The 22,933-nt window shown below is 33.1% G+C and overlaps 6 protein-coding genes across 6 annotated transcripts; 4 read left to right on the top strand and 2 right to left on the bottom strand.

Annotated features, from left to right (window-relative positions):
• Positions 1 to 262: 262 nt before the first annotated feature.
• xpnpep1 (aminopeptidase P family protein) lies at positions 263 to 2,329 on the top strand (the record flags this gene model as incomplete). Its single annotated transcript, XM_020575323.1, has 2 exons — positions 263 to 1,007; positions 1,128 to 2,329. 2 exons carry the CDS (start codon positions 263 to 265, stop codon positions 2,327 to 2,329), a joined length of 1,947 nt encoding a protein of 648 aa, XP_020434843.1.
• A 397-nt stretch (positions 2,330 to 2,726) lies between these two features.
• PPL_04420 (uncharacterized protein) lies at positions 2,727 to 3,980 on the top strand (the record flags this gene model as incomplete). The annotated part of the gene is made up of 5 exons (XM_020575322.1): positions 2,727 to 2,777; positions 2,861 to 3,142; positions 3,269 to 3,348; positions 3,438 to 3,546; positions 3,849 to 3,980. 5 exons carry the CDS (start codon positions 2,727 to 2,729, stop codon positions 3,978 to 3,980), a joined length of 654 nt encoding a protein of 217 aa, XP_020434842.1.
• A 7,988-nt stretch (positions 3,981 to 11,968) lies between these two features.
• On the top strand, positions 11,969 to 12,603 carry PPL_04419 (cyclin-related 2 family protein; the record flags this gene model as incomplete). Its single annotated transcript, XM_020575321.1, has 3 exons — positions 11,969 to 12,103; positions 12,186 to 12,406; positions 12,513 to 12,603. 3 exons carry the CDS (start codon positions 11,969 to 11,971, stop codon positions 12,601 to 12,603), a joined length of 447 nt encoding a protein of 148 aa, XP_020434841.1.
• Positions 12,604 to 12,668: 65 nt separating this feature from the next.
• PPL_04418 (uncharacterized protein) lies at positions 12,669 to 13,030 on the bottom strand (the record flags this gene model as incomplete). Its single annotated transcript, XM_020575320.1, has 4 exons — positions 12,669 to 12,756; positions 12,837 to 12,862; positions 12,967 to 12,987; positions 13,022 to 13,030. The coding sequence occupies 4 exons, from the start codon at positions 13,028 to 13,030 to the stop codon at positions 12,669 to 12,671; spliced, it is 144 nt and encodes a 47-aa protein (XP_020434840.1).
• A 619-nt stretch (positions 13,031 to 13,649) lies between these two features.
• thoc2 (putative THO2 protein) lies at positions 13,650 to 20,143 on the top strand (the record flags this gene model as incomplete). Its single annotated transcript, XM_020575319.1, has 8 exons — positions 13,650 to 13,792; positions 13,898 to 14,048; positions 14,129 to 14,239; positions 14,605 to 14,732; positions 14,818 to 15,217; positions 15,322 to 15,659; positions 15,741 to 15,915; positions 15,992 to 20,143. The coding sequence occupies 8 exons, from the start codon at positions 13,650 to 13,652 to the stop codon at positions 20,141 to 20,143; spliced, it is 5,598 nt and encodes a 1,865-aa protein (XP_020434839.1).
• Positions 20,144 to 20,426: 283 nt separating this feature from the next.
• On the bottom strand, positions 20,427 to 22,675 carry PPL_04416 (uncharacterized protein; the record flags this gene model as incomplete). The annotated part of the gene is made up of 3 exons (XM_020575318.1): positions 20,427 to 21,275; positions 21,357 to 22,289; positions 22,637 to 22,675. 3 exons carry the CDS (start codon positions 22,673 to 22,675, stop codon positions 20,427 to 20,429), a joined length of 1,821 nt encoding a protein of 606 aa, XP_020434838.1.
• Between the last annotated feature and the right edge of the window lie 258 nt (positions 22,676 to 22,933).

Below are 22,933 nucleotides of genomic sequence, written 5' to 3'. Positions count from 1 at the left end.
GATAAATTTTAAAAATAATGAATTATTGAGTTATTAATGGTTTAATCATTACTAAATTAAATGAAATTAAATTAAATCTAATTTATTTTTTGGAAAAGTTAATCAATTTTTACAATGAACTTCACACTATTTAATTTTTGTTTGATGTGTTTAAAACAAAAAATCAAAATATTAAATTTTATTTTAAATTTAATTAATTTTGTGGAATTGATTAAATTTCATTCATATCAGAGAAGCTATTTATAAAGAATCTAACATATATATGTTAAGATCATTAGGCAACAAATTTAATAATCTAAAAGTATCATATAGCAATTCAATAAGATATTATAGTAGTAATAGTAATAATAGTTTTAATAGTAGTTCAATAACAATGACACCACCCATTGTATCGATTCAACGCAGAGTTGAGAAATTGAAAGAGTTGATGGCAGCTCGATCGCTGAATGTCTATGTGATTCCAAGTGAAGACGCTCATCAGTCAGAGTATATAACGGTGCGTGACAAACGTCGTGAGTACATCAGTGGATTCACCGGTAGTTCTGGTGCCGCCGTCATCACCAGCGAAGGTCACCGTCTGCTCTGGACCGACGGTCGCTACTGGCTGCAAGCGTCACAGCAGTTGGACGCCACCTGGAAGGTAATGAAAGATCGTGTCGCCGGCGAACCAACGATCGAGGAGTGGATCGCCACCACCATGCCCGCCAACACACGTGTCGGAATGGACAGTCGTCTCATCTCAAAGAGCGCTTTCGACAAGTTCAAATCGACAGTTGAGAAGTCTGGTCAAACCGTTGAAACCTCCGAAGTCAACCTTATCGATCAGGTGAGAGAGCAATTCGCCAGCGAGGAGCCAGTACCAGGCTACCCAGCCAACCCAATCTTCTTCTTACCAGTCGAGTTCTCTGGAAAAGCATCGTCCGAGAAAATCCGTGACATCCAACAAGATAGTCTTGTCAAAGAGAATGCAGACTACATGGTTATCTCTGCACTCGATGAAATTGCATGTAAGTACCTGAAGATTCCGTGCGACGCGGCGGAAGTTGGAATCGCGCATATGAAAAGAAACTAGAGTTTGATAATTAACGATTTTTTCTCGCTTATTTATTTATTCATTTTCATTTTAGGGCTATTCAATTTAAGAGGATCTGATATTTCTTTCAATCCAGTATTCCTTTCATATGCTATTGTTGGAAGACAGAATGTCCAGTTGTTTGTCGATGAAACAAAGATTCCAACCGATGTCAGAAAAGAGTTGGCTGGCGTTGAGATTCTGCCATATGACAGCATCTTTTCCGTGCTCAGAAAATATTGCTCGGAGAACAAGAAGATCTGGTTGGACCCAAGATCTAGCTTGGCCATCTACAACAGTGTCCAGAAGGAACACCTCTTTGAGAAGACCAATCCAATATTGCTGGCCAAAGCCATCAAGAATGCAACCGAAGTAGAGGGATTCCGTCAGTGTCATATTCGTGATGCCGCCGCTCTCATTCAGTTCCTCGCCTGGATGGAGGAGGAGATGTTGGTCAAGAACAACACCGGTCTCACAGAGTACTCGGTGGCTGAGGTTCTCGAGCAGTACCGTGCCAAACAGAAGCACTACGTCAGTCTGAGTTTCGACACGATCTCGTCGACCGAGGGAAATGGCGCGATCATCCACTACAAGCCAGAGCCAGAGACCTGCAAGAAGATCGCCAGAGCCATGTATTTGGTTGATTCCGGTGGTCAGTATCGCGACGGAACCACCGATGTCACCAGAACCGTCCACTACGGCACACCCAACCCTCACGAAGTCGAGTGTTACACCCGTGTCCTCAAGGGTCACGTGCAGCTCTCGATCGTCAAATTCCCACTGAAAGTGACCGGTAAGGACATTGACTGCATCGCGCGTATGTCACTCTGGCAAGTCGGACTCGACTATGCCCACGGAACCGGTCACGGAGTCGGTTCGTTCTTGAACGTCCACGAAGGTCCCCAGGGAATCACACACCGTCAGGTCGCCAACCCACCCGTACTCCAACCCTATATGACCGTCACCAATGAGCCTGGCTACTACGAGGAAGGCAAGTTTGGAATTAGAATCGAGAATGTCATGGTTACCGTACCAGTGGACACACCGTTCAGCAAGCAATTCCTCGGATTCGAAACGGTCACCGTTGTGCCATACGAACGTGACCTCATCAACGTCTCGATGCTCACCGACGAAGAACTCCTATTTGTAAACAACTATCACCAAAATGTATTATTATCAGTCGGTCCACTCTTAGAGAGTGACCCAAGAGCATTGACCTACTTAAAGAAAAAGACTGCCCCAATTGCCAAACAATAATCACCAATCAAATCAAATTCAACAACAACTAATCTATCTATCCTATCTATTTATCCTTTTTCTTTTTGTAAACAAATATAATTATATTTCAACCAAACCAACCTATCAACCAAACAAAGTAATAAACAAATCTTCTTAATTGTCTTTGGAAATATCAGATGTCGATTTTGAGGTAATCAATTTTTTTTTGTTTTTTTTCAAATTTTTGCTTTTCTTAAAAAACTGGGGTCACAAGACTTTTGCTAATAAATAGAATTATTTGCTGAATTTATATTTTAGTTATGTGTGTTTAATGTTTAAAAGTTTAAGTTTTATCTTTTCTTTTTAAAGTTATACATAGTAGATAGAAATACAGTATATAGATTGATAGATAGATAGAAAAAAACAAGAAGAAGCAATGAGTTCTCTAGCAAAATACATTACAATTACCGTTGTAGTTTTCGTTATTGTATGTATCTGAATAATCTAATTGTTTTTTTTTTAGATTAGTTTAGATTAGATTATATATTAATTGATTTTATATTACTATAGTTATCAGGTTTCGCATGTTCATTCTATTCATTTACACAGGTTGAGAATCATGAACAGAAAGGAAATGGTACTACTTCAGTGATAAATAAAGATTTCTGTAATGGAAAGTCAGCGATGCTGCCAACGAAATTCACTTTTAAAGATGATGATAAACATGTCATTGCATGTAAATGGGCAACTCATAATCAAGGTGTTAGAATCAGTTACACTTTGGGTGGTGCTATCTTTTCAATCATTACACTCGTCTTTATTTTTAAGAGAAGAAAGTTGGTGTTTATGATTGTAAGTCGAAAACAATTATCATATATAATAGACAATACAAACTCAAAGAGTTGTTTCTTTATTCTTCTGTAATTTACTAACAAATCTATAATAATAATCATAAACACACAAACCTATATAATATAGTTCGCACTGATAGTATTGGCAATTGGAGGATGTGGAGTTTATTCATTTATTATCGATGCAAATGCTGTGTATAAATCAAGGTATGATTATCTTATAAACAAAGTTAATGAGAGAGTGATGAAACAAAACATTTTATTAACATATCTATTTTCCTTAACTCACTCTTTAGAAAATGGTGTAAAGCTGGAATGGAAGGAGTTTATCTAACAGGTATTGAATGTCTATACACTCCATTCATTGTTACTGTTATGTTGAATGTTCTCTCCTCTGTTTTAATGGTAAGATCAACACAACAACAACAATAATAACAACAAATTCAGTCGATCATTCAAGAAACATAAACAACAGATACATAGGAATGTCAGTCATAAAACACCATCAAAACAATCTACAGATCGTTTCATTTCATTTCATTTATTGAAAAACTCAATTCACTCGATTTAGCATTGTTATTGTACCTCTTTGGACATAGATTAGATAATATTGATTGGAATGAACACAGACACCTATATGGTTTACATATTGGAATTTGAATCAAATTTAAAGATAATTTATTAATATTTGTTTTTATATTTTCTAGATTATTTCATCAATTTTAGTTATTAGATTTAGAAAGGTGGTTGAAGGTGACGGTCACCATCACCACCATCACCAACATAGTAGTGGCGATGGATTCTATGAAGAGTCTGCTCCATTGGTTGGTGAACATTAAATCGAATCTAACCAACCTATATTTTTACTTTTTTCAAATCTCCCACAACAAACTTAGCCATCATATATATATATATAAAAAACATTTCAAAAAAAAATTTAATACTAATTTATATTGTGTTTTGGATATACCAATATATATTTTATTATATTTATACAAATTGAATCAACACCAAGTTTGATTGATATTATTGGTAAAATTATATCATCCTTAATTGTTTTTGTTTTTGTTTTCTTCTATTTTATTTTCTGATCGGTGGTATAGATTTACAATATTACAAAAATGCCCAATGACACACTGGAATCATTCCATCTAGTAATACCTCGAGGAAATGGAGTCAAGACCTACACGGTTTTGTGGTTAAACAGAACTATTCCTCATCTTTTGACATTCACCAAAACCTGCAGTTTATTGATCTATCTTTAGTTAGTTCAGTTAGTTGTATCGCGATTTAATATAATTACTTTTTTTGGAATAGCCTACTTAAAAGTTCAGCCAATTATTAATTAATACATAAGTGAGAATTTTTTAAGATATTTTCAATCTCCACTGCGCAGTGTTATCTGTCAAAGATTTAAGTTTTTATTAATTGAAAACTACAAATAAATACAAAGAAAATAAATGAACATGTTTGTAGTTTTCACCCACATCCTCAGCTCTTTATCCCAAAAAACACAATTTTTCTTTGTTTAATATATTGGACTTGTCAACGTGAATAACAATAATATCTAAATCCAATGTTCATGTCAAGTTGTCTCTTAAAAACCATTATCTTTATTAGGTGTTTTTTGATAGTTCAACAAACTGTTTACATTAAAATTCAAGTTGGTTGTATACAACCTACACTTAGATCTCCAAAAAACAAACCTATTAAATCTAAAAGTATCAAATTTGTTGTTGATTTAAAAGAATTATGTTAATAGTTCTTCTTCTCTTTAATCTCTTAAATAAGAATGTTGTTTATGTTACTAACATCAAAACCAAATTCAATTAATTAAATCCAATTTTTTTAATATTTCTGTGGGTAAATGATGACAATATCAGATTTTTTGTCGTATCGATTTTAATCAGTGCGAATCTTTTTTTTTATTATATATGGCTATCTATTGAAAAACCAACTTTGTGATCTTTATTTCAATATATCTGTCTGTTTAACTTTCATTTTGTTCTCTTTTAAAAATTAAGAAGTGTTTTATTAATAAAAGTATACTTTTTTTTGTTGAATAAAGTATCTTTTATTTTCTTTTCTAGAGTGTACTCACTTTGTTTGAGATTTATATCAAAAACATTATTGTTATTATAATTTCTATTTTATTGGAACAGTCCTATACCAATGTATTGAGCTCTTTTGCTCTGATTTGAAGAAAGATCATTCCGATCTTAGATCACATCCTCTCCTCCTACCTATCCTCTCAACACCACACACCCATCCAATTAAACAAAAAAATTTAAAAAAGGAAAAAACCAAGTTTGATGTAATAGGCAATTTTGTGACCTTCAAATAATCAATAAAAAGGTTAAAATCACCAGTGAGCTTTGACTTACCAAAAATTGGAGCCCATACTTATTTCTTTAGATTATGATTGAGTCACATGAGAAGAATGTTTTCCTTTTTTTGTTTTAGTAAAACCAAATTAACAAAAAAACCCTAAAACGATAATAGATCAGAAACTTAAAGATAAAATATCTTTATACTTTTTTTATTGATCACACAACCACAAGGAAGGGCTGACCAAAATCAAAATTAAAAATCCATCCAAATTGAAAATCAGTTTTTTGTTTTTTACTATTAGTATTACTTTTTTTTTTTTTTTTTTGTTTTGATTTCATGATCATTTTTTTGATTGTCTTGCAAAAACAAACAAACAACCATTATTGTGTTATTAATTAATTTCGTGTGTGGGTGGGTGAGTGAGTGCACTCAGTATCCAATAATTCAGCTTGGTTCCCCTTTATTTGCTGATGATGATCTAGCCTCACTTCAGCTAGCACTGTTATTATTATGATACGTCGTTTGATTGCAGGCATCAAAGAGAGGCACACTGCAATGCAATACAACCTTCCCATGTTTATGTTGATCATCAACATCAAACACCACACCCAGAGAGCAGAGCAGAGCACAGCACAACACTCACACAATGCTTGTTTGATAGCAATCATCAGTCAATCAGTACATTAATCAATCAATCAATCAATCAATCAATCACTGAACAGTTGTTTTTTACTGAACTACTAACTCCATTGAGTATCTACCAACAATAAAAGAGAATGAATGAAGTTTTTATGATCAATCAATAGACACATGGTGTATTTCAAAGTACAGACATGTGACACACCTAACTAACCAACCTTCCAATATAAAAGAGAAACAATAATCGGACTTTTAAACTACCTAATTCATCTTCAGAACCTTTTAACTATAAATTAGTTTAAACATCTAATTATCTTTATTATTTAGAAATAATAGTAACTTAAGTGGAATTATTATTTTATTTACTATTAATAAGCATTATCTACATTCAAATAAAATCATAATTATATAAAAATAACAACCTTGCACATAAACTCTTAACAAATTGTCTTTTCTTTTAAATTAAAAATCATTATTTTATTCTCAACATTGTTGTCAAAATAGTAATTTCTGTCACATTAATAAATATCTTAAATTAATCGTTAGTTTCAAAGTATATTTCAATGTAAGTTAGTTAATAAATAGAAATAACACACACCAACAAAGAAGAAGATGTGGGTGCTTATTCAAATAAAATTGGAATTCAAGTTTGAAAACTTGTTGTGTGATTGTTTCTCTCTCTAACAACTGTCGAAAACTCTACTTTTAGTCTAATTGTGTTTCTAAATCTTAGCAATCTTATCTAATCACTCGTCACTTTATTAAATTAAATTAAATTATACTTTCATTATTCAAACAATTGGTGTTGTGTTTGTTGTTTTAGTTGACATGTCAATATTAATAAATGACTGCAAATATCTAAAAAAGTCGATCGAATAAAAATAGTGTTGGTAACAATTCAATTATTGTTCGGTTGATGATTTCAATGATCAACGAAATCAATTTATTTTTAAATTTAGTGCTTGGTCTGCCGATCGATTAAAACAATAGTAGTTTCTCAATGAGAAAGATTGTTATTGTCGTTGATGAATAAAGATAGTCAGAGTGTTCCATCAGCTATGAATAACAACATTTCACTTTCTTAACTTCTGTTGATCAATCAGACTAACACTAATAATCTCTCTAGTCTTGAAACTTATAAGGATTTCTCATTGTTTATTCTGAAAGAGTTAACAATAGAACATAATAGTGTTAAGAGAAAAAAGAGAGAGAGATTGAGATAAAAAGACATTTTTATACATAATTTTCATATCTCTCCATTGATTAAAACACACTTGTCATTCTTCATTCCCACACACATACACAAAAATCACAAACAGTGGTGTTGTTCAAAAAATAAAAAAAAAAGTTAAATTTTCATGAAAATTGAAATTAAATATCTAAAAGTTGTGTGTTTGACTTATTCAGCCGTTGTTTATTATGTTAAAGATTCAAATTTTTCAATGATTTAAGAAATAACTCATTATAATCACAATGTTAACTTCCCCGAATCTCTTGCATCGCTTTAGCTTTGTGTTTTTCAATTTTTAACAAATAGCATGTAATTTGCCTCTTATATTGTTAGAGGCACATGTATCATGGAGTGTTGTTAGGAAAATGACAATAAAACAGTCCACGACCTTAACGTTAAATCTCACAAGCCACACACACAGTTGATGTTCATCTACAGATACTAATCTCTTAATCATTCGTGACTTTGGTCGTAGTTAACATGATCAACTACAATGAGATATACAACAACGATTTTCAGATTTATCTCTACAATCTAACTTTTTCATTTGACCACCTTTGGAAATAACCACTCACACTCATACACACACCACACTAGCACCACACTGTTGATATTATTTTTTTCTTCAATAAGCATTTTTAAGGCTTACAAATCAACAAACCACTCACACACAGTTGTTGCCTCAATACTCTCTATTTCAATGTGTGACATTCAATACAAAGCAAAAGAGAACAAACAAATCTTTGAAAAGTAATTCACACATACTTTCACAAAGAGTGAGGGGTTGGTAGTCTTGTTTTCAAGCTTTGACATGTTACTCAAACACTGACTTGCACACACACTGACAACTTCATTATGATTCTCAATGGAGTTACACCCATTAATCAAATATATTATTATTTATTTATTTATTTATTAATCATCATCATAATCAACTTTTTTTTTTTTGTAACATCAACACGTTGTTATAGTGTTTAATTTAATTTAATTATTTTTATTGCATTTTATTTTGTAAAAGAGGACTAGTTGTGTGTGGAACGACGTTCGCAACCATCAGCTGACGGTCCATCGACATCATCAACATCTCTAAAATCAAAAAACACGAAAATCTAACATTTCACTAATAATAGTAGAGAGAGCGGTTTGGTTTCTTTCAAAAGAAAAAGGTGGTTCAAGCCTCAATCACAACCCAAACAGACTGGTCGAGCTTACTTTTTTGTATTGCTGATTGATTCGTAAGTTTTTTTTAATGGTGCGCCCCGATGCGTGATGCCTATGCTCCAACCTTGATCTCACTGATCACCCTAAAATACATTGGGAGCTTGGATTTAAAGCTTGTATCCATTAAAACTAAAAATTACTTACTCCTATTCTTATCGCACATCACGAGCAGGTAGAACCTTCTTATTATTAGTATCATCAGAGATCCAAGCAGTGTCAACAATATTCTACGCTTTACACACAAGTAAATCAGAATCTTACACCAGTGACCAACACTAAAAAAAAAAAAACAACAAGTATTAATAGTTAGTTTGACAAGTTAAATCATTCAGTAATTTAGAAATCAAAATCAAAAAGAAAATCAGATAGATTAACTTTTTATCTCTCTTTTGTACAACATCATCCGCTTTCACCTTTCAACTAAAGAAAATCATTGTTGAATCTTAAAGATAAAAATCATATATAATTAATTATCTTATTTATCAACTATCTATACTATTATTATTCTGTTTTAAAAATAATTAAAGGTATGTAATTATAAAATACTTTATACAATTTATAATCATTTTCAGAAATACTATTTAAATTAATTGGCGTGGTGTGTAATCAGTTGGTAGTTTATTTTTTTTTATGTTTTGGAAACAACAAAAAAAAAAATAGATTTGTGGTTTGTTAGTTCAACTTTAAAGTTGGTCCTTAACCAACTCCAATAATTTATTAATGTGGTGTGAAACGAGTTATCTTTGTAAATCACATATATACCTTTTTTATAAATTTTATTAAATTGTCAACTTGCGTGTTTATTTTTTTGTTAACGACAATGTGAGATATAAAAAACAGGGGTAGTAATGTCTATTCCAAATGCTTGAACATTTCCAAATGTTTATATTTATTTACCAATTCAACTCATCATTGAGCTACATCTATTATGCTTAGCATCAACCTAACAAGTGTGTGTGGATCAAAACATCAAGCAATCATTCTAATGTTGACATTTGGAAAACTCAGAGTTTAGTGATGTTTTCATTGTTGTATTGAAATCACATTGGAATCTCATCTCCTACTTTACTATATATATTATTGGTTCATTAATGGAAAGGAGGATATTGAATACTCCCTAGCCAGTAATCAAAAAATATCAAAAGTCAATATTAATTAGGAATGACATGACACCCACCTTTTTTTTTAAACATTTACAACACTTATTATACTGTTTTTGTTAGGCTAACTTTATTTATTATTTGAATCGATTGAATTGGTGGAATTCTAATTAACACTCTAATCAAGTATTTTTTTTTGGTTTGTTTTGTTTGTTGAAATTGGTCACATCATACACACCAATTGCTAAAAAAATAATGATCAACTTTAAATCAACAACAAATACTTAATCTTTAATCATTCAATTGGTCGACATTATTTTTTTAAATTAATTGTAAATGATGTTATGTAATGTATGGTTATGTGTTAATTTGTCGATTGTGTTGTTTCTCTCACATCATATATAAATATAGTAGTGGAGATTTCATTTTAATTCAATTAAAAAAAAAAATTGCAAAAAAAGGTGAGAGATTATCAACTTTATGCCCTATATAAGAATCAGCCACAACCACCAGCACCACAGATTGTGACAATATCGAACAACAAGATATATATTCCATCCATTTGTTAACAATATACTTAATTCAAGGATTCGCATGATCACCTTAACCTGTGTGTGTGTTGTGTTCAATAATAGCTTTATTAGTTCCATTTATAAGTGAATACAACAAATATATTTGGCAGTACATCACAAATTTAATCTCACGTGTGGTCACTCATATTAATTAGCAATGATTGATTTAATATTAGTAGCAACACACACACACACACACACTATTAAGTTATTACTAAAGTAGTCAGCTGATTGTTGGTTGGTGAAAATCATTAAAATCACACTTCTACTCTTTTTTTATTTTTCCCACACATAAAAATAAAACCTCAAGAAAGAATTATTAATCAATCACAAAAAAACACACACACACACACACACACACACACACACACACACACACACACTTGAAGAAGAACCATCTGATCATTGAATAAATAAAAATGAACTCTCACACACAACAGACACTACGACTAAACAAATAATAAAAAATATTATTTATAACCAAATTTTATTTATTAAAAAAAGAGAAAAAGTTTAATAGATTCGATGTATCACTTAAAAAACAACATTAATTAATACCAATACAATATAAACATATAATATTTGTTTGCTTTATATAAATATTTATTTGTACATAATCACAATCCCTCACATCACAAAATATTTGTTTAATATTTTTTTTTAATTTACACTTCAAATTCCAATTGTATATTTATTTGGAACTTAACACTTTTTCGCACTCCTCATACATACATACACTCCTGTTAAACATTGTAAATAATTTTTGTTAACTCTTTTGAATTTTTTTATTACTTATTACACAACAGATAGCCAAACTATTCTTTCCTCCACTTACAATACAATCAAGTGAAATAAAGGTATTTATCAAAAACAATTAACAAGTAATAATAACGAATCAACACATCCAATTTCAAACACTCAAAACGTAACGCAACTCAATGCAACACAACTTCAAATATTATTATTACAACAACAAAGTACATTTACCAAAATCACAAAAAAGGCACCAAACAAAACATTGAAAATTTAGACCCAAATTTGATACTGCCAATAATAATCAAAAATTGATACATTCATATTCTTTTAAAAATTCAATAATCAGGATTCACTACTTCACTATTTTTATTTATATATTTGATTGGTTTGTGTCAATCTTATAATAGATACCAAATCAGTTAGTTGTAAAGGTTGTTTTTTCAAATATCATTGAATTTTTATAACTATCCAGTAATCTAAAAATATAATTTCACACACACACACCACACACAGATTTAAACCCCAAAAACTTTAATAACACATCACCCCCACCCACATAACACAGAAATCACACACCTGATCAAATAATAATTTCCTTTTCTCAACTTTATAAAAACTAACAATTTGATCTGATCATCCATCAAACTAGTACCCAGCAGTAGCAACATCGCCAAAAACAATAGTAGTTGGTTCCCTACACTCTTAAATAACCAACTGAATCGCTTCCAATCACTTTTTGCAATCAAACTCAACAAGAAATTATTAGTACTTATTTGTAAAATTCAAACTATTCTTTAACTATCTAAAAAACTACAATTTTATAATTATCTATTTTTTCTTTGATATATATATACAAACAAATACAATATATAATATAACACTACATATATAAATACTCTTCTACTCTTTCCTATACATATAAATATATAATATATCCTTTCTTTTTATTATTTTTTTCATAACACATATATAAAACAATGAAAATGATAATCACTATTTTGGATTTGTTGAAGAATATCTCTCCATTGAAAGAGTCAACTGAGGAGGGAGACAATTTACTCTTAGAAATTATTACACAATGTATCAATAAAATAGTAGCCAACGGTGATCAAGTATGTATTGCTATCCAGAAAAAAAAAAAAGTTTAACAAAAAATAAAATTTTCTAATCAATTTCCTAAATTTCTTAATTTAGAATAAACAAACACACGAACAATTCTATCCACCAAATAGAAAGCTACCATCGATCACCGTTCGTGACTACCTCCAAAGACTTTTCAAATACTCGCCATGCTCCAAGGAGTGTTTCATTGCCTCGCTGTACTATATCGATAAGTTGTCTGTCGAGTGTGGACTCTCGATCAACTCGTACAACATTCACCGTATACTCATCACAACTCTGGTCATCTCCACCAAGTATCTGGACGACGTCTTCTACAACAACGAATACTATTCACAGGTCGGTGGCATCCAGTTGCGTGAGATGAACCTACTGGAGTTGGACTTTTTAAAGTTGATCAAGTTTGGTGCTGTCTGTCCCGATGCCATCTTTGAGGAGTATCGCTTCCAGATCGAACAATCAAAGCTCAGATTTCTACAGAAACGTCCTTTGATCTTACCACCAAACAATGGTGTCATCGGAAGTCACTCACCAGTTAGCTCACCACGTGGTCGCGGATCAAACTCCCCGATGTTTCCACGTAGAGGAAGCTGCGACTACGACGTGAGAACTTCCACCAATGATTCTACCTACCATGCAAATTGCGCTGCATAATTAAATTGTTACAAAAAAAAAAAATAACTAAACACACACACACACAAACAATAACTATTTTTATCTATATACTACATCATACTAATAATTAAATATTTCTATTATAATATATATATACATATAAAAACAAACCAAAGAACAAAATAATAATAGAAATTAATAATAATTTGTAAATAACCAAATCATATATATATATACATACATTATATAAATTCATATAAAACTAATAATATACAAAATAGTAACAATTTATATACATATCTCATACCTCTAAAAGGGTAATGAAGATCAGCCAAAAACACACAAATTTGTAAATAGTTTTTCCCTACCTTTATTCCAAGTACAAACAATTAACACATGGATATGGTCGACTTTATTGTAAATACTCTCAAATTTTATCTTAATCTGTTAGATTAGTCCATCGGGGGACTAATATTATTAAAAATTTTCAAATAAATTTCTTTCATGAACTTTAACCATTAAAAATTAAAACTAGTCTTTTTATTTATGATTATTCTAATTATATACAATATTTGATCAAAAATGAATTGATAGCTTTATTATCTTTGATTTAGAATGAAAGTGAATTGTTTAACATGATTTTGATTACTTTTGCATAATGTCGTTTTTGCAACTTGAAAAAAAAAAAAGAGTAATTTAAAAAAAATTTGAACTTATTAATTAATCTTTTTTTTTTATTATTTTTATATAAATATATATTATAAATATAAATAAGTAAATAAAACATTGTTATTGGTATACTATAGCAGATAATTAGATTATTGTTTAGTTTATCTAGACAATTTGTTGTTTTATTTTATTTATTTTTTAAATAATAATAATAAATAAAAAAATAAAAATAAAAATAGATTTAGAATAATAATAATGTCTTCAATAACAACAGCAGCTAACACAACAACAACAACATCATCATCATCATCATCATCATCAACAACAACATCGAATATTGAACAAATATTGAATAACAATCATAATAATTCATGGGAAAATCAAGTTAAACCAAAGTTGTATGTATTAATAATAAAATTATAATAATAGTCTATTTTTAACAAAGTATTATGTTTAACAAACAAACAAACAAACAAACTAACATATAAATATCAATATTTTAGAATTGAACATATAAAAGATTATTGTAAGGATGAAAGAAACATTGAGAATTATAGTAGTTTGAAAAAGTTGATATACGATCAGTCACTTGCAATCATAAGAGGTTACCTATCAATCAACCAGCTGATATCTATATTAATATCGGATCACTATGTATGTATAGACTTTATTGTTATCTTTAAAGATCGATCAATTATATTAATATTAATATAAACTTGCTCTTAATTTTAAAGACAATCAATGGATTATCATCAATGTTATGTGATATAATATGGTTTTTGGATTTAGAAGGTATAAAGAATGAAACAAGACAGATATTGATGTCAATGATCAAAGAATTTCAAGTATGTAATGTAATAGACACAACAACAACTACAACAACAACATAGTATAGCTTATTCTAGTTTCAACATACAAACAAAACAAACAAACAAACAAACAAACGACATCGTCGATATTGAGATCAATTGCTGAGTGCATGCACTGGTATTATATTAGTTCGTGCGTAGTTCTACACAACAACAACCTTACTATTCATAATAGCAATTAACAATGATCCCCACCACGCCACGAAACAACAACTTCATTCACCTTTACCATTCCATTCATAATAATAATAATAACAATCATATTAATTCTCATTCTCATTCTCATTCCCATTACCTATTCCCTAAATTAATCAACACCAAACCAAACCAAACCAATAAAGTCAAAGTCATTGGTTACCAACGATATGCTAATGGAAAGATTAGAAACCGATGCATTGACTGAGCTTGGTATAGTACAATCTGCGAATGTTCTAATGAAAAGATTAGGTAGATTAAACGTAAAGGATACGTAAGTTATTAATATTATAATTGAATATTATATATCATTATACTAATAATAATAATAATAATAATAATAATAACACTTAAAATAGATTCACATTGGTAAAGTTTAATTTATTTAAAGAGGAAACAGAAGGATTTGCCAAGGTGATTGCAGAGTTGAACAAAGGTTATCTTATGACGAATCCACAGACAATCGATAATATGATAAGGAATATCAAGGCGTTGATTGGTTACTTTAATTTGGATCCGAATCGTGTGTTGGACATTGTGTTGGATTCGTACGAACGTCATCTCGATAGCAGTGAATGTTTCCTACCGTTGATCAAACAGTTCAAATCTACGACCATTCCACAGCTTTTAGGATTCAAATATCAATTCTATCAGAGTCCAGAGTTGAACCCAACCCTGGAAACACCAAAGTCACTCCAACAACTAACGGCATCACTCTTAAAAGATAAACTAATTGTATTAGAGCAAATATATCCACATGTAAGTTAAAACTAAACTACTATCATCATCATCATCATCATCATCATCATATAAGAACATATTCTAATTTTTATGTTATTACTATTATTTTGATTATTATTTAGTTGAGTCCAACTGATGAAGATTTGAAGATTGCATATCAAACAAAGAAAGAAGAACAATTGGCAAACTCTAAAAAGATTGGTATGATTTCGCTGACTGGTGGCGACGATAAGGAAAAAGAGAAGGAGAAAGAAGCGGCTGCTGCTGCTGCCGCCGCTGCCAAAGTGCAACCGGACAATCAAAAGTTTGGTCTTTTGGTAGCACTTCTCGAATGTAATGAACTCGAATTCTCTTTCCAAATACTTTGTAATCTATCTACCATTGATCCAGCCTCGAATCCAGCCATCTCCAATGCATTGATTCAATGTTTAACAACTATTGTAAATCCAATCTATAAATCGTAAGTATACTACTACACAGTTTTTAATTAACAAACAATATATATATATTGTTACATACAATCTAATTAACAAAACAATAGAATATCATTTTCAGTATTAAAAGCAACACTTACTCCAGGTGTATTCGATTTCAATGCATTCGCAGAGAAATCAGAACTAATATACAGTCTATTGAATCATCTAAAGAATTATTTATCGAATGACTCTGCTTTGCTTATAAAGATATGTAGAATACTAAAAGAATTAGTTAAATCTGTAAGTTTAAATAAATAGATAGATTAGATAGATAGATATTATTTATTAATATATATAATAATCTTTATAATGATAGCCAAACTATAATCAATTATATAGAGCAGATGTTGAATATGCAATTGTAAATGTAATTCTACCATCTTTATCTTATATGTCTACTTCTAATCCAGCGGTATCGTTTGAGGTGTGGAGTATACTCGGTGGAATGAACTATCACGTCAGATACAATCTCTATGCAGAGTGGAGAGCTATCTACTCAAAGTATCTACCGCTTGCCATTGCCAAAGCAGAGGTGACTGCCGAGATTCGTAAGATTCTTCGTAGAATCTCAAAGGAGAATGTCAAACAACTGGGCAGAACCATTGGAAAGCTAAGTCATCTTCATCCGATGATTGTTCTGGAGGCTGTTGTCTCGTCCGTGGAGAACTACGACAGTTTGGTGCATCCGCTTGTCGACTCCCTGCGTTATTGCACCTCACTCTCATTCGATGTTCTCAGTTATATTCTTTTGGAGCGATTCACCATCCAACGTGCCAAACTAAAGGCAGACGGCACCAACATTGCCAGTTGGTACCAGTCGCTCTCACAGTTTGTTGGATTCCTCTACCGAAAGTATCCACAGACCGAACTGGAAGGACTGCTTCAATACATTGTCAATCAGCTGAAGGATAACAACTCCCTCGATTTGATTGTGTTGAAGGAGCTGCTCTCAAAGATGGGTGGTATTGAAATCATTGAGGATCCACCCGACAACCAGGTAGAGGCACAGGGTGGTGGAGAAACACTCAAACAGGAATCAAACACCATGAATAACTCGAGGAATATAAAGCGTGCCGTTACCAAGTTGAAAGACACGCTGATCGAGTGTAAGCTTGCATTCCCGCTGTTCATTCTCCTCGCCAAACAGCGTATCAATATTGTATATAGCAACGAGCAGACTGGAAACATTAGAGGAATCGCCGATCTGTATGACAAGTGTCAAGAGACGCTGTTGCAGTACACCGAGTTTCTCTCGACCAGTGTTCTTCCCAAGGATTATGCTGCATTTTTCGGTAACTTTTCAGAGCTACTCACTGTCTATGGCTTGGAGCCAGAGACTGCCTACCACATCTATCGTCCGCTGCTTAGCTACCTCAAAGCGATCCACTACTACGTGCTGGTAGAACCAGAGAAAGACAGCAAGGAGAAAGCCAAGTGGGAGCGTGGTGCCGGCCAACCACTCCAAGACTTCCTCGCGCAATGCTCCTCGATGTTCCCACAGCAGGTGTGGAGCGATGTCAGTCCGGAGCTCTATTGCACTTTCTGGTCGCTCTCCCTCTACGATATCCATGTGCCAGAGTTGACGTATCACGCCGAAATCCAGAAGCTTCAACAACAGAATCTCGAGTTGGACAAGGAGTCCGACAAGCAGACTGCCAGCAAGAAGAAGAAGGAGAAGGAAAGACTCATCAAGCGACTCAAAGATGAGTTGGAACTACAGCAAATCAACCATAAACATGTGATTGATCGTATCAATAGCGAGAAGGACAAGTACTTTGCTAAAGGAACCGGTACCGCTGAACACTTCAAGGATACAACTATCAAGTTTATTCAATATTGTGTATTACCACGTTCAACGATGACACAGAGCGATGCTCTTTATGCTGCGCGTTTCATTCAGCTGCTTCACCAGTTGAATACTCCTGGTTTCTCGACACTCGCCTACTTTGACAGTCTCTCCAATATCATCGATTGTATCATTTCATCGTGTACTGAGAATGAAGCGGTTCGTTTCGGAAGGTTCCTTGCTGAGACACTCTCGATGTTGACTCGTTGGAGAAGTTCAAGCGATGCTTTCGAAAAAGAGAAATCCAGCCAAGGTTTCTTTGTTCTCCAAGAGAAGCTGACCTACAGTCAATTCGTAACAGCTGTCAGCCAGTGGCATAATTCAATTGCCATGTCATTCTGTGCGTGTTTGAAATCACCGGAATACATGGTCGTTAGAAACTCATTGCTGGCACTGACCAAAGTCATCAAGGTATTCCCACTGCACCGTCAAAACTATGTAGATATCGAAGCACTTGTCTCCAAAGTAAGAGTGGAGCGTGAAGAACTTAAAACACTGGCAACTCGTTATCATTCAATTCTCGAAAAAGTAAAGGATCAAATGATTTCTGAAGAACCTGCAAAGAAGAAGTCTACAAACAATGAAAACAACAGTAGTACTAGTGGTAGTGGTAGTCAGGTATCTAACAATACTACTCCATCATCTTCCACTCCAAAGTCGAATGGTTCAACACCAAATACTACAAGCAATAACAACAGCAGTAGCAGTAGTAACTCTGATAGAATGGCAATCGATGAACCAGCATCTGAAAAGAAATCGGTAAAGAAGGAAGATCATTCCGATAAATCTTCATTATCTAAATCATCGTCGATCGATAAAGAAATGAAAGATGTACCGATGAAGGATGTGCCCGCTGCCAAGGAGAAGACTACCAATCATCCACCTCCTCCTTTAAAGAGAGATCGATCACAGAGCAGAGACAGAGGTGAATCATCCAAAAAGTCAGACACTCGTAGTGACAAATCAGATAGAGACAAAGACAGTAAGGAAAAAGACAAGGAAAAGGAGAAGGAGCGTGAAAAAGAAAAAGAAAGAGAACAAAGAGATAAAGATCAACGTGAGAAATTGGAAAAAGAAAAGGAACGTGAGAGAGAAAGAGAAAGAGAGCAAAGAGAACAAAGAGAGCAACGAGAGAAAGAGAGATTGGAAAAGGATCGTGAAAGAGAGAAAGAACGTGAGAGAGAGCGTGAAAGAGAAAAGGAACGCGAGCAAAGAGAAAGAGAACGTGAACGTGAGCGAGAAAAAGAGAAGGAACGTGAACGTGAAAAAGAGAGAGAGAGAGAAAGAGAACGTGAAAGGGAAAGGGAGAGGGAGAGAGAAAGAGAAAGAGATCGCGAGAAGGAAAAGGAACGTGAACAAAGAGAAAGAGAACGTGAACGTGAAAGAGAAAAAGAGAAGGAACGTGAGCGTGAAAAAGAGAAGGAGCGTGAGCGTGAAAAAGAGAGAGAGAGAGAAAGAGAACGCGAAAGAGAAAGAGAGAGAGATTTAAGGGATCGCGAGAGAGTAGATCATCCTGAGAAATCCGAAAAAGACAGAATCATTGAGCGACAGAATCGTGAGAGAGAAATCCTCAAGGAAAGAATGGATAGAGATCGTGATCGTGTCGACAAGGACAAAGACAGAGAATCGGATCGTGACGGTGACCGTCACAGAGATAACAGAGATCGCGACATCAGAGAACGAGAACGTGAGCGTGAAATGCGTGAACGTGAAATGAGAGAACGTGAACTTAGAGAGCGTGAAAGAGAGCTACGAGAGATGAGAGATCGCGAACTTAGAGACCGTGACAGGGACGCCAGAGATCGTGAAAGAGAAATGAGAGAGCGTGAATTGCGAGAAAGTAGAGAGCTAAGAGATCGCGACCGTTCTGACCGTGATCATATCAGAGACAGCCGAGAGAAGGACGATAGAGATAACAATTCACGTGGTAACAGTCGAGAGAGAAGAGAGAACCTGTCGAGATCTCCTATAACTCAGTATGGTGGAATCGATGAGGAAAGAATGAGAAAGAGAAAGGAAGAAGCAAACATGCCATCATCTCGTGATGACATGTCAAGAGGAGGAAGTAGAGATGAATATAGAGATCACAGAGGAGGTGGAGGAGGCAGTCAACCTTCAACACCATCGTCGTCAGCACCCAGAGATACTCGTAGTAATAATAACAGTGTTGCCGATACCAAAGAAGCAATGGCACTCAGAGAGAATTTAATCAAACAAAAAAAAGAAAAAGAAAAAGAGAAAGAAAAAGAGATTAATAATAATAATATCAATAGTGCCAACAATAATAATAGTTCCAATAATAACAATCCACCAGTTAATATTAGAGATGAAGGTCACGTTAAAGAAGACGAAAAGGATTCTGATCAAAGTAAAAAGAGAGAAAGAGAAAACAAAGAGAAAGACAAGGAAGATGAAGGTAAAGATGAATCAAAGAGACAAAAGAAAGAAAGAACTGTGCTCAACAGAACCAGAAGTACCAATCAATCACCACCCTTGACTTTCAATGCGCCTCCATCTAAATCGTCACCTCCATTCCAACCTCAACCATCACCAAGAGATCCAAGAGAACTTCGTGACAGAGATGCAAAAGATAGAGATAGAGACAGAGATAGAAGAAGATAAGAAAATAAAACTCTTTTTTTAATCTTATAATAATTAATAATTAAAAATTGAAATGGATTCCTTTTTTTTTATTTCAGTTTTTATTAGTTTTTGGAGTATGAGTAGAGGATGACAGAATCTTTAGCAAAAAGTTGCATCAGAAGATCATACAAAGATTGATCTTGTTTATCAAATATTTGGAACATTGATGCTATGAACAAAACAACCTTTATTCTTTTTTTAAATGATCACCTTTTGGCATTAATGGCAAAACGGAGCATCACATGTTTGAAATAATAATGATTTATTTTTTAACTGCTTTTGTCCAAGTATTATAAACTTCATAATAGTTTAGAATATATTTATCTTCATCGGTCATTCTATTTCTTAGATCGTCGAGTAATTTCTTTCCCTCTGGAGAGCTTGCTTTGTAGTTTGCTTTCCAAGCCAATGCAAAGTAGTATTTTTCATCGTATCTGTAAATTGGCTCAACGGATTCAATGAACTGATATTGTGGAGATCCTTCTGTAATGGCTTCAATGAATTCTTTAATGATTGGCACCAACATCTTTGCCAAAGAAAGAGAAAAAAGAATTGCGGTAAGCACCACTGCGGTCGGACCCGCCCAGCTTGTGGTGACAAAAACCGAGATGATAAAGAGTGCAGAACCAACACCAACCTCCAATGCGGATATTCCAAAAGTAGCCCAGTCACCAGCTTTGGCAGATTCGAAACAATCATAAAGTGAGAATCCAATCGAGGCAATAATAAGAACTGGTGCAACATATTTGGAAATTAATGACAATCCTTTACCAATATATTTATTCATACCAACAAGAGACTGGGCAATCTTTGATGTTGTTTTGTTTAATAAACAATATTTTCTAATCTTTTGACCAATGAAGATGAAAATATTGGTATTCTTTGTGGAATCCGCAACCAGATTACAAATGTCAAGGATTGTAAGTCCACCACAAGTCCAGAATAATCCTTTTTGGAATGCGCCCAACTTTTCGTAGTTGACAATGCCATAACCAATTGCAAAGAGTTGACAACCAAGAATTAAACCATTTGAGAACCGATAGATGTTTCTATCATTGAGGAGCTTATCATATGAAGGAGTTCCGGGTCCAGTATGTGTCTCTCTCAGCCTCTTAATAAAATTAACAGAGTCCGAATTGTACATATGATTGTCGGTGATACTACAAAACTCTCTGGTCGGTGTATGACTTACATAGAAAAATGCTTGAGAAATTTTCTGAGACAATAATACGATATTGCTTGGGTAGAGTGACTTTAGAGTTTGAACAGTCTCATAGAATTCATGAGCTGGATCTTTGTCAACTTCATTAATAAAATACTGAATCGTATTCTGGTAGATTTGAGAGGTGAGTGGTGTTTCTATCAATGATTGCGATGCATATTGACCCAGCATTGTGAGGTAGTAATGCTGGAGAATCTCTGATGAAAGTCCAAAAGTTGGATCCAAAATATCCAACTTTGATTTCAAATCGTTGAAAGGTTGGGTATTACCAACACCATCTTTGCCAACATTCTTAATTTGATCATCGAAAATTCCTTCGACATAGTTGGCTGTGGAATCTGTTGTGAGAAGGTACTCCTTTAATTTTGGAATGAATGTGTTGGCATTCAAAATGTAAGGAAGGAATTCTGGACACAGCTTCTTGAGTGCAAGAAAGTAGAGCCTCATGGTGACTTGAGATAGATATGTGTCATTAGACATTGCGGCCATATCAGCTTCTACCGACACAGGAATAATCTTTGTGGGAAAACGAGTGTCTTTCTTCTCGTTGCAGAGCATCTGAAGCAAGAACAACTTGGAGTATTGGGTGAAGAATGTTTTCGCAAAATTTGGGTCGTTTCCTTCGACTACATCCATCACTTCCGGTAGTGGAACCACTTTACTTTCGATTCCCATTGCTTTCAAACCCAATGCACTCTGATAGTTATGAAGAACCGACATAAAATACTTGTCAGACTCATCCTTTACGACATCGACTTTGTTTGTAAAGGTACTGAGTTTCATAAAACTCTGTGGAGTCAACTTATCCAAAGGTACATTGGTTCCTGGGTGTTGCTTTTTGATTTGTTCTATTCTCCAAGTTCGGAAATCACTAATAAATTTACCCGCTGACATAAATAATTTCTATTTCTGATAAATATATAAATTTTTTTTATATTTTTGTGATTGTCAAATATAAAATATAAAAATCGACATTTGATAAAAAAATTGTTCTCCAAAAAAAAAAAAAATCAGTCAATTATTCGAAGAATGGTTTTTAGTTAAAAATCCCTTCATTGATCAAATTAGTGCACAACATTCAAGATTTTGTAAAATCTAGACACGTTAATCGTTGTAGTAGTATAATCTGAGAAAGAATAAAAGTAAAGAGTTCTCTTTTCGATTAATGATACCGAACTTTGATCTGTAACTCAATAGTTAGACTCTACTAAAAAACTTATTTGCTTGAAATAATTTGATAGTTGTATTACCGATTCGAATGAAATTGGACATCTGAATAACATTTCCATCTTTATCACCAACCAATCAAGCTATTCAACTCTAAGAAGAATTATTCAAGACTATTAGGGATATCTCCAAAAATTTATATTATGAAAATAAAAATCGATTTTAATTATATTTTTATTTGTTTAGTGTTACAATATTAATATATTTTCAATTTTGTTTGTAAAGTAAAGAAACAGGTGATTTTGATGAAAGAATTGCGAATAATTTAAAGAAAATGAATGATTTTAGATGTGAATTGGTGAATCTAGTTCATTTAATTT

This window comes from Heterostelium album, assembly GCF_000004825.1.
Source record: "Heterostelium album PN500 unplaced genomic scaffold PPL_contig9, whole genome shotgun sequence".
Taxonomy (NCBI): domain Eukaryota; phylum Evosea; class Eumycetozoa; order Acytosteliales; family Acytosteliaceae; genus Heterostelium; species Heterostelium album.
The sequence above is the reverse complement of the archived record's forward strand: the minus strand, read 5'-3'. Positions and strand labels throughout refer to the sequence as shown.